Below are 11085 nucleotides of genomic sequence, written 5' to 3'. Positions count from 1 at the left end.
GAACCAGGGGGGCACCTAAACCTGCGGCGCACATAAACCTGGGGCGTACATACACCTGGGGCATACATACACCTGGGGCGTACGTAAACCTGGGGTGCACATACACCTGGGGCGCACATACACCTGGGGCGCACATACACCTGGGGCGTACATACACCTGGGGCATACGTACACCTGGGGCGCACGTACACCTGGGGCGTACATACACCTGGGGCGCACATACACCTGGAGCGCACATACACCTGGGGTGCTCTGCTCTTTGGCCTTTTCTTGCTCCTCTCTTGGTCAGAAAAGCCCTGGCAGCCCCCACCTTCGGAGCCCTCAAGGCAGCATTGGTGCCACCCGATTGCTGGGGAAAGCGTTACACTGGGCTTCCAGGCACCAGCCCCGACTGCCTGCAGCAGCCCGCCTGCCCTGTGCCCACAGCCCCCCGGGAATGTGAGGAAGACGAGTTCCCCTGCCAGAATGGCTACTGCATCCGGAGCCTGTGGCACTGCGATGGTGACAATGACTGTGGAGACAACAGCGATGAGCAGTGCGGTGAGTGGGGCTCTGGGGAGGCAGACAGGATACTTGGGGGTGGCCTGGCTGCGGGAGGAGGCAGGCAGGAGGGGCAGAGCTCCAGACTGCTGAGAACTATGGCTCAGGAGCCGGAGCCCATTTTCCCGCAGGCCTTGGTTTTCCCAGAGCATCTGCACCCAACCGGTGGTGCCTGTCGGGGGGGCCGAGGAGGGAAGTGGGGTGCTTGTGGGGCTGCCTTGGGACTGCTGTTCCTTTGCATCCCTGCAGACATGCGGAAGTGCTCCGACAAGGAATTCCGCTGCAGTGATGGGAGCTGCATTGCTGAGCACTGGTACTGCGATGGCGACACCGACTGCAAAGACGGCTCTGACGAGGAGAGCTGTCGTGAGTACCCCAGACCTCAGGCTGCTGGGCCGAGGCTCCACCCCACTGGCTATGGGACCGAGGAGTGCATGTGTAGTGGGAAGGAGGGGAGAGGTTCTTAAGAAGCAGCCCTTGGGGCCCAAATCGTAGCGCAGTGGTAAAAAGCAGCCCTGCCACGCTGACCCACGTGGGAAAGTTCTAGGTTCACATTTGGAAACCTCCCTGCACCTGCCTGGCACATGCATGCCCATGATCCAGGCCTGGCTAAAGCCAGGGCTGAGCTGTGGCATCAGGACCCTGTTGGGGGTGCTGTCTTTCTGTCCCTATCTTTCTTGCTCAAGAAAGAAATAAATAAATCGGCAGGTGGTGTGGTAGTTAAAAGAGCTGGACTCCCATATAGTTGACTGTGGTTCAAGTCTCGGACCTAGTGAATTGTTTTCTCACTCTCTCTTTCGCTCTCTCTGTCTCTGGACAAATAGAAGAAGAACAAATAAAAAGTTAATAATAAATAATAAATTAATAATTAATCATTCTTAAGGGGTCCAGCAGTTAGTGTAATGGCCATGTCGCTGGACTCCCACGTAGTCGACTGCAGTTCAGGTCCCGGACCCAGTGGCTTAAAACTCACGCCGGGCGCGTGTGTGTGCGTGCCCAAGATCCTGAGAAGAGGATGGAGAAGGGATTGTGGTGTGGCCATCCCCCTGGATGGGGGCGGGGGGTGATTTCTCCCTTTCTGTCTCTCTGTCTCTCTCTTTCTGGCGAGCACTCACACCCTATAGCAAAAACCTCTCCAAAAAAAATATTAATAGTTCTTTATAAAAAAGAAACTTAAAAAGGAAAGAGGAAAGGACTCTTCCTAGGCTGAGTGAGGCTGGGAGCAGGTTCTGCAGGTAGGAGGGGACGGGCTCCTTGATCGACCTGAGTATGGGAGTCTGAAAGGCTATCCCAGCTGAGACCCAGGTATATGGCACTCGAGGAAGGCACCCTGCCCAAGCGTCTCACGCCCGGGAGGAGGGAGGGCCTCGCCTCTGCCCAGTCCTGAGTGTTTGCCCGCCCGTCGCTGCCTGCCTTCCAGCTTCAGCCGTGCCAGCACCCCCTTGCAACTTGGAGGAGTTCCAGTGCGCCTATGGCCGCTGCATCCTGGACATCTACCACTGTGACGGCGATGACGACTGCGGAGACTGGTCCGACGAGTCTGACTGCTGTGAGCCCCGCCCACCCACACCCGGGAGGTGGGAGGTGGGGACGGAGGCCCCAGTGCCAGCTGGGCAGGAGCTCAGGGGAGGTCTTTCTTGGGCCGAGAGGGGGGAGCTGGGGTATGGGTCTGTGGGACACTGTGTGCACAGACTGGATAGGGACAGAGGTCTGTGGTGCGTCCCCAGCCTCCCACCAGCCCTGCCGCTCTGGGGAGTTCATGTGTGACAGTGGCCTGTGCATCAACGCGGGCTGGCGCTGCGATGGTGACGCGGACTGTGACGACCAGTCGGATGAGCGCAACTGCAGTGAGTGGGGAAAGCCACCGTGGCTGGGCTGGGCCTAGGAGAGGGGCTGCAGAGCCAAGCAGGCCACTGCCGAGATCGAGCGTACGGACGTAGCGGCCAGGACTGCCAGGTATAACCGTGCCTGGGGCGCCTCACGGAGGCAGTCCGTGCAGACGCCGCCGGTCACAGAACAGACGTCAGAGTACTACTCCTGGCAGTTCCCCAGCAGGCGGTAATGACGCGTCTTGAAGAGAGGGCACCTTTTTCTGATTCCCATAAAGGTGTCATATAGGGCTCACCAGGTGGCATGGTAGTTAAGGCAGCTGGATCCCACATAGTAGAGTGTGCGGCTCAAGTCTTGGACCTGGCAGCTTGAAAAACACACCAGGCATGTGTGCATGCATGCCCCATCAAAATAAAAAATACAAAAACTTTTTAAATAATGAAAAAGTAAGATAAAAGATGTCCCGTGGGCCAGCTGAGACACTGGTGTTGAGATGAATGGCATGGGTGTGACGAAAAGCACAGCCTCGGGTGGCAGGGCAGGGTTTCCAGCGGAATAGGCCCAGCTTCTCAGGAGCTTGCTCTGTCCAGCCACCTCGATGTGCACCGCGGAGCAGTTCCGATGCCGCTCGGGCCGCTGCGTCCGCCTCTCCTGGCGCTGTGATGGGGAGGACGACTGTGCAGACAACAGCGATGAAGAGAACTGTGAGAACACAGGTGGGGCGTCTCCCAGGGGGACCCAGATCCCTGAGCGCAGAGCTGAGGTGGGGGACAGGAGTGGCAAGAGGGCCTTACAGCCTTTCCAGTTAGGCCAAGGCGAAGCCTTTTCAGCTCTTTCCCACAGCCTGGGGGTTTCCTGCCCTTCCTGGTTATCCGCGTCCAGTCCAGGTGCATGGCGGACCTGCAGGCCCACGGCCTGGAGCATGATACCGGGGCTCGGAGGGCCATTTTGCTCTGGCCTCGTGAGGGACCACTCTTCTGAGGTTCCCCTGCCCACTCCCCTGGCCAGACCCGCTACTGGGCATGTGGATGCACTTTTTATTCTGCCTCACATCCCGCTGTGGTAACCTGGGGAAGAAACGAATGCAGACGTACAGCCAGCCTGTCTGAGCTGTTTCCTGCCTTAGACCCCGACCCTCCCACCTTGAGTTTCATCCGTCTCCAGCTTGCCCTAGAAAATGACAGGCTCCCGTCCCTTTGTGGGCCCAAGCCCTGCCCTGCTGTGACCTGCCTCTCCCTCCCTCTCCCTCCGTCTCTCTAGGAAGCCCCCAGTGTGCTTCAGACCAGTTCCTGTGTTGGAATGGGCGCTGCATTGGACAACGGAAACTGTGCAACGGGGTCAACGACTGTGGCGACAACAGCGACGAGAGCCCACAGCAGAACTGCCGTGAGTGTCCCCAGTGGGCGGGTCTGGCCCGTGGTTTGTGGTTGAACCCCACCCATAGGGTTCAAAGGGAATCCTCCCTGGGGACTCTTGCAGCCTGGTAGCTGTTCTTCGTGGTCCAGGTAGAATGCCAAGTTGGCTGTCTGGGGGAGGATTCTGGGCTCCACTCCCAGCTCCGGCTTGGCTGGCACAGGGCCCCGGACGGGCGAGGAGAACTGCAATGTTAACAACGGTGGCTGCGCTCAGAAGTGCCAGATGGTGCGGGGAGCAGTGCAGTGTACCTGCCACACGGGCTACCGGCTCACGGAGGATGGGCACACATGCCAGGGTGAGCTGGGGCCTGGTTAGCAGCAGGGTCAGGAGGCTGGGCAGGGGCAGCAGGCTGGCAGCCGTTCTGTCTGGGACGCCATTGAATGGACAGGACCTCACTGCATCACACAGCCCTAAGAAGTTGGGCTCATGCCTCCCATTTCACAGACAGGAAGGGCGAAGCTCAGAGAAGTTAAGTCACTTAGAGCTGGCGAATAGCAGGTTCGGGATTCCAGCCCAGTCCTGCGTGACCTTGGGGTCCTTCACTGCTTGTTTACGCAGACTTCCCACAGGCCTGGAGGGTCAATGGGTCTGGGGCAGGAAGGCAGCTAGTGAACCTGGGAGGTGGGACGAGAGGTGGGCAGAAGGGAGAGCTGCTCACGCTGCCCGGTGTCCACAGATGTGAATGAGTGTGCAGAGGAGGGGTATTGCAGCCAGGGCTGCACCAACAGTGAAGGAGCTTTCCAGTGCTGGTGTGAAGCAGGCTATGAACTGCGGCCCGACCGGCGCAGCTGCAAGGCTCTGGGTAAGGGTCGGGCACTGGGCTGGGTGGGCAGATGGCCGAGCAGGGAGCAAGGCCAGGCACTCTGGAACTCAGGGATTCGCTGAGGTAGACAGAGCCATCATTGTAGAAGTGAGTTGGGAGCTGCATTCTGAACCCCAAGAAAAGCACTACTGGGGCGGGCAGGAGAGTAGGGTTTGGAGGTTTCCACTTTCTAGTCCTGAGGCTGACAGTTAGGGGCATGCCCTAGCGAGCAGGGGGCTCCATGTGTTGACTGGGGGTACACCACAGGCAGCTCTGAAGCCCAGTGGGGACCCCGTTTCTGTGCCGTGTCCCAGGGCCGGAGCCTGTGCTACTGTTCGCCAATCGCATTGACATCCGGCAGGTGCTGCCGCACCGCTCTGAGTACACGCTCCTGCTCAACAACCTGGAGAACGCCATCGCCCTGGACTTCCATCACCAGCGCGAGCTCGTCTTCTGGTCAGACGTCACCCTGGACCGGATTCTCCGTGCCAACCTCAATGGCAGCAACGTGGAGGAGGTTGTGTCTACTGGGCTGGAGAGCCCAGGTAGGAAACACGGTCCCCAAGGAGGGGCAGGGCCACAGCGTGAGCACAGCCACAGAGGAAGGACCAGGGACCAGGCCAGGGGTTCATACACCTTAACAGCTGAGTATCTTTCACTCCCAGTGAAATATTTTTTGGGGGGAGAGGTTTTTGAGCGCCTGTGCTCACCAGAAAGACAGAGGCAGAGAGACAGAAAATGAGAAATCACTCCCTGGGGGGATGACCATGCTGTGATCCCTTCTCCTCCATTCTCCTCATAAGATCTTGGACACGTGTGCACACGCCCCCGGCGTGAGTTTAAGCCACCAGATCCAGGACTTGATCTGCGGTCGACTACATGGGAGTCCAGCGACATAGCCATTACGCCAACTGCTGGTCCCATCCAGTGAAATCTTGGTGGAACGCTAATGTAGAAAACGTTTATTGGTGTATATCAATTCATAGGTTCAGGCGTAAGGCGCTCATGGTTGAGCTCCACAGTGAGAATAGTGAGACCATTCTGGTGACTGTCATCATTGGACTCAGAGATGCGGAGAGGAGTTAGCGTTCTCTCTGAGCCTTAGCAGCCCGTGTATTTGAGTTTGGCTCTGATTGCTTAGCGTCACAAATATTCTGCTTGACCCAGATAAGTATATCCAAATGAATTACAGGTAGGAGAAACAGCAACAGCTCACTTGGCGACCTCAGGCTGTTGACAAGCAGGTGAAGTGGGTTAGAATGTGCTGTTGGGCACATTTCACGCAAAGGCTTATGGAACTTCCATTAATGCCTCTGCAAAACCCTAGGCATCAGGACCAGCAGTTGGCATTGAATTCCCATGTAGTCGACCACAGTTCGAGTCCCAGACCTGATGGCTTAAACTCACACCGGGCGCGTGTGCGTGCATGTCCAGGATCCTGAGAGGAGAATGGAGGAGAAGGGATTGTGGCGGGGCAACCCCCCCTGGGGGGTGATTTCTCACTTTCTGTCTCTCTGTCTCTGTCTTTCTGGTGAGCGCACACAGGCTATAGCAAAAACCTGTCCAAAAACAAAACAAAACAAAACACAAAAAGCACCTAGGCGGCAACCTGCAGGCCCTGAGTCAGCACAGTGGGGGAGCCTGGGTGTGGGCCACAGAGCCAGAATTCAGTAAGCAGGCTATGGTTGGCTGTGAGGACAAAGTGCAGGCTACTGATAGTTACAGTACAGTGACAATTCCTTGACCTCTCTGAGCCTCAGCTTCCTCATGTCGTGTGGGCTGCAGTACCTGGCTCACACTGTTGTGATGATTAGAGTTCATGGTGTATGTCAGATGGCAAAATAGTGCCTGGCCCAAGAACCCGCTTTGCATAAGAGGTTGCTTTGTTACTAAGGCCCAGAGGAGCCTGCGTGCAACCCCTGACATTGCCACTGCCACTGCCACTTCTCCCCAGGGGGCCTGGCTGTGGACTGGGTCCATGACAAACTCTACTGGACCGACTCGGGGACATCACGGATTGAGGTGGCCAACCTGAATGGAGCCCACAGGAAGGTGCTGCTATGGCAGAACCTTGAGAAGCCCCGGGCCATCGCCCTGCACCCCATGGAAGGGTAAGTTGTATCTCAGGCTCTCGGATCCCTCTTGCAATCTCCAGCGACAGTTCCCAGGCCTCAGGGCCAGACTTTGTGGGGGCATCTTCACATTGTGCTAATAACATGGGTTGAGTCCTGATTCCACAGTGACTGGCCGGGGGCCTTGGACTAGTTCATTCATGTCTTTCTGCCTTCAGTTACTCATTTCTCTTGGGTTATCGGGAGAGTCATGACAGTTTTTGCATAGAAAAATATGTTGTGACTTTCCTGAGAATTTAGTAGATTGGTGGTTAAAAGAAAGACCTATCTCGGGACCAGCAGTTAGCGTAATGGCTATGTTGCTGGACTCCCATGTAGTTGAATGCGGTTCACATCCCGGACCCGGTGGCTTAAAACTCACGCCAGGCGCGTGTATGTGCGTGCCCAGAATCCCAAGAGGAGAATGGAGGAGAAAGGATTGCAGCATGGCCAATCCCCCCTGGGGGGTGATTTCTTGCTTTCTGTCTCTCTGTCCCTCTCTGTCTGTCTGGTAACCGCACGCGCCCTATAGCAAAAACCTCTCCAAAAAAAGAAAAAAAGAAAGACCTATCTCGTAGTTATATGGAGATTAAATGATAGCCCAGGGACCAGGCATTGGTGCAGTGGAAATACAACTGGAGTCCTCTGGGATAGGTCCCGAGTCCACATCCTGAGGCCTTCCTGAACACAGGGCATGCATGCACACGCTTGTGGTCCAGAGCAGCTGAGACTGGGGGAGACTATGGCATGAAGACCCTGTCGGGGTGCCTGTCTCTTGTTCTGTGCCTCTCACAGAAGAAATACATTCAAGGAAAAAAAAAAAATAGATGGCTCAGCCATGGTGGCACCAACAGTAGGCACTGTTTCCTGATACTGGAGCCATATGGGAAGGCCCTGGGTTCAGTTCTTGGGTCTACCTGAGTACCCCGTGCATGTGTGCAGGTATACCGTGATCCTGGCTGGCACTGTGAAATGACAGACCCCTGTGGGGGTCCCTGTCTGTCTATATCTCTCTGAAAAAAAGAAAAAAAAACTTAAAAAAATTAAATGAGATGATGCATCTTAAGAGACATATAGAGGGGGCTGGCAAGTGACATGGTAGTTAAAAGTGTTGAGCTTCCATATGGCCAACTGTGGTTTGAGTCCCAGACCTGGTGGCTTGCTTTCTCTCTCTTTCTCTGGTCAAATTGAATAATAATCATAATAAATAAAATTAAATAAATAATTATTTAAATAAAAAGAGGCATATAGTACATGTTATTTTTTTTTTTTGTTTGGTTGGCTGGATTTATTTTTTTTTTAATATTTTTTATTTAACTTTATTTATTTGTTTGTTTTTTAATTTGACCAGAGAGGGACAGATTGAGAGAGAGAGAGAGGGAGGGAAAGCGAGAAAGCAAACTACCAGATCTGGGACTCAAACCACAGTCGGCCATGTGGGAGTACAACGCCCTTAACAACCATGCCAAAAGAATCATTTTAAGGATCAGAGGGAAAGTCTTCTGACTTAAAAATTCAATGCATGGCCCAGCTGCCTTAGCCACACACTGATTTTCTTTTCATTGCCAGAGGGAATGTGTGCTTGCCAGAGAGGAACCGAGACACACAGAGAGAGAAAGCACCCCCTAGTGGTTCGTGGTTATGCTGCAATCCCTTCTCCATTCCGCCATCAGGAAAGCTTGGGATTTTGGAAACACATGCACATGCGCCGGGTGTCTTTCAAGCTTGCAGGGCTGGGATTCGATACCATAACTAGCTATGTTGGACCTGGCTCCCTTAACCACTAGGCGATGGGGCTGGCCCCATGCCTTGAGTTCTTTTTTAATTTTTGCTATAGGTTGTATGTGTTCACCAGAGAAAGAGAGAGAGAGAGAAAATGAGAAAGCACCTCTCCCACCACCACCAAGAGGGGATGGCCATGCCACAATCCCCTGTTCTCTATTTTCCTCTCAGGATTTAGAGCACACATGCCATGTGTTTTTCAAGGGCATGAACCATGCAGTTGGCCGAGTGGGATCTGGTGGCCTTCACCACCACGTCACTGACTGGCCCTGAATTTTCAATTCATTGGATGAGGCTGGTATTCAGCAGGCAGAGACCCCATGGGAGGCCTGAGTTTGAAAAGCCTGGCCCTAAAAACCTGGTAAGGTGCTGCTAACTTGTACTCCCACTACTTGAGAGGCCAATGCAGGAGGATTGCAACATAGCCAGACCCTGTCTAAAAAATGAAAAGAAACAAACAAAATAAGTCAATAGGGTTAATCAAGGGGGTTTCTTGAAAGATCCTGTTGTGTGTCAGCCATTTTAGAAAAGGTTCTGCACACGTGTGTGTATAACGCACCAAGGCTGTGGCAGAGACCCACAGAGTCACGCCTGTCCTAACTATGAATAGTATTACACTGTGGGTCAGCAGGTGGAGTGCTGGTTAAGGCACTGGACTCCCACATGGTCAACTGCAGTTCGAGTCCCTCACCCAGCAGTTTGAAACTCACACCGAGTGTGTGTGTGTGTGTGTGTGTGTGCGCCCAAAATCCCAAGAGGAAAATAAAGGAGAAGGGATTGTGGTGTGGCCATTCTCCCTGGGGGTGATTTCTCACTTTCCCTCTTTCTGTCTTTATCTCTCTATGGCAAGTGCCTGTACCTTCTAGCAACCCCCCCCCCCAAAAAAAAAAGTAATAAAATAATAATGGTAATATTACACTGTATTGCCAATCCCAGGGGTTTGGGACTTTTGTCTCTTTCATTCACTGCTGTATTTCTGAAGATAGTGCTCTGTGCATAGTGGTTACTCGTGTGTGGGGAGCAGCTAATAAATAAATTAATGCTCCATCCAAAAACAGTTAAATTCAAAACTTAAAAAAAATGTTATTTATTGTTGTTATTTTTTTAATTTAACCAGAGAGAGAGAAAGTGAGAAAGTAAGCCACCTAGTCCAGGACTCAAACCACGGTCAGGCATGCGGGAGTTCAGTACCTTAACTACCACGCCACCTGCCAGACCCAATTTCAGAACTTTAATGAGTGGTCTCCATGACCTTTTGGTTAAAGCAGCTGGATCCCACACGGTTGACCCCACAGTTCGAGTCCTAGACCCAGCAATTGGAGAAACATGCCAGACACATGTGCACGCATGCCCCAACTCCTGAAAGGAGGGAGAAATGGAGGAGAAGGGATTGAAGTTTGACCATCCCCCATGAAAGAGATCCTTTTTCCTCTCCCTGTCTCTGTCACAAGCACATGTTCCCTCTGGCAAAAATGTGTTTTAAATTTAGAAATGTATAAAACATTCTGTGGCCCAGACAGTGGGTGGCCCCCAGGTCCAGTGGATGAAAGCTTCTACCTGATTGCTATCCTGGTTACCTGACTGCCCTCTGCTCCCGCCTCTCAGTTTCCCTCTCTCTTCCTAGAACTATTTACTGGACAGACTGGGGCAACACGCCCCGCATCGAGGCCTCCAGCATGGACGGGTCTGCACGGCGCATCATTGCCGACACCCACCTCTTCTGGCCTAACGGCCTCACCATCGACTATGCCGGGCACCGCATGTACTGGGTGGATGCTAAGCACCATGTCATCGAGAGGGCCAATCTGGATGGGAGTCACCGCAAGGCTGTCATTAGCCAGGGTGAGGCCCTTCTTCCGTTCTCCTTCATCTCTCTTCCTCCTTCCCCGTCCCAGCCCCCAGGAGGCTTGGCAGGAGGGGAGATGTTTGGAGTTGCCAGACCTGGGCCTAGGAGCCATGGCAGGCCATGTCTGGACTGAGGTCTTCCTTGCCTTTCTCCAGGCCTCCCACATCCCTTTGCCATCACGGTGTTCGAAGACAGCCTGTACTGGACAGACTGGCACACCAAGAGCATCAACAGTGCTAACAAATTTACCGGGAAGAACCAGGAAATCATTCGCAACAAGCTTCACTTCCCCATGGACATTCACACCTTGCACCCCCAGCGCCAGCCTGCAGGTAAAAATCTGCCCATCAGTGAGCAGAAGTGTCCTGGTGCCTCTGAGAACCTTCCTAGCATCTGTCACAGTTGCCAATCGCCCTCACGCACGGGCTCACGGCTCCCTCTGCTGGACATTTGGGATGGTACACTTCTGCCTGTTGCCTTCTAATTCACACAAGCATTTACAGGACATGTTCCCTGTGTCCAGTATTCATTGCGCCAGCAGCTGGGGTAGATTCAAAAAAGTAATAAAATATAGTTCTCCTTTCAGGGAGCTCACATCCTAGCCAAACCTCTGCTCTCTAATGATGGGGACACCTTTTATTTATTTATTTATTTATTTTGGAGAGATTTTCACTGTAGGGCGCGTGCGCTCGCCACACAGACAGAGAGAGACATAGAGACAGAAAGCGAGAAATCACCCCCCAGGGGGGATGGTCACG

The 11085-nt window shown here is 53.7% G+C and overlaps 1 protein-coding gene across 1 annotated transcript in view; it reads left to right on the top strand.

Annotated features, from left to right (window-relative positions):
• LRP4 (LDL receptor related protein 4) overlaps window positions 1-11085 on the top strand; it is a 72102-nt gene that overhangs the window by 21413 nt on the left and 39604 nt on the right. Inside the window, exons 7-18 of the mRNA XM_027775436.1 lie at window positions 427-540; window positions 790-906; window positions 1961-2089; window positions 2268-2387; window positions 2961-3086; window positions 3631-3756; window positions 3947-4081; window positions 4463-4588; window positions 4903-5133; window positions 6543-6699; window positions 10106-10323; window positions 10483-10659. Of these exons, the coding sequence (XP_027631237.1) occupies window positions 427-540; window positions 790-906; window positions 1961-2089; window positions 2268-2387; window positions 2961-3086; window positions 3631-3756; window positions 3947-4081; window positions 4463-4588; window positions 4903-5133; window positions 6543-6699; window positions 10106-10323; window positions 10483-10659 (1776 nt within the window). The remainder of the gene's footprint in view (window positions 1-426; window positions 541-789; window positions 907-1960; window positions 2090-2267; window positions 2388-2960; window positions 3087-3630; window positions 3757-3946; window positions 4082-4462; window positions 4589-4902; window positions 5134-6542; window positions 6700-10105; window positions 10324-10482; window positions 10660-11085) is intronic.

Source organism: Tupaia chinensis, unplaced genomic scaffold, assembly GCF_000334495.1.
Source record: "Tupaia chinensis unplaced genomic scaffold, TupChi_1.0 Scaffold000561_1, whole genome shotgun sequence".
Lineage (NCBI taxonomy): Eukaryota > Metazoa > Chordata > Mammalia > Scandentia > Tupaiidae > Tupaia > Tupaia belangeri.
Note: the sequence above shows the minus strand (reverse complement) of the source record. Positions and strands in the feature narration are given on the sequence as shown.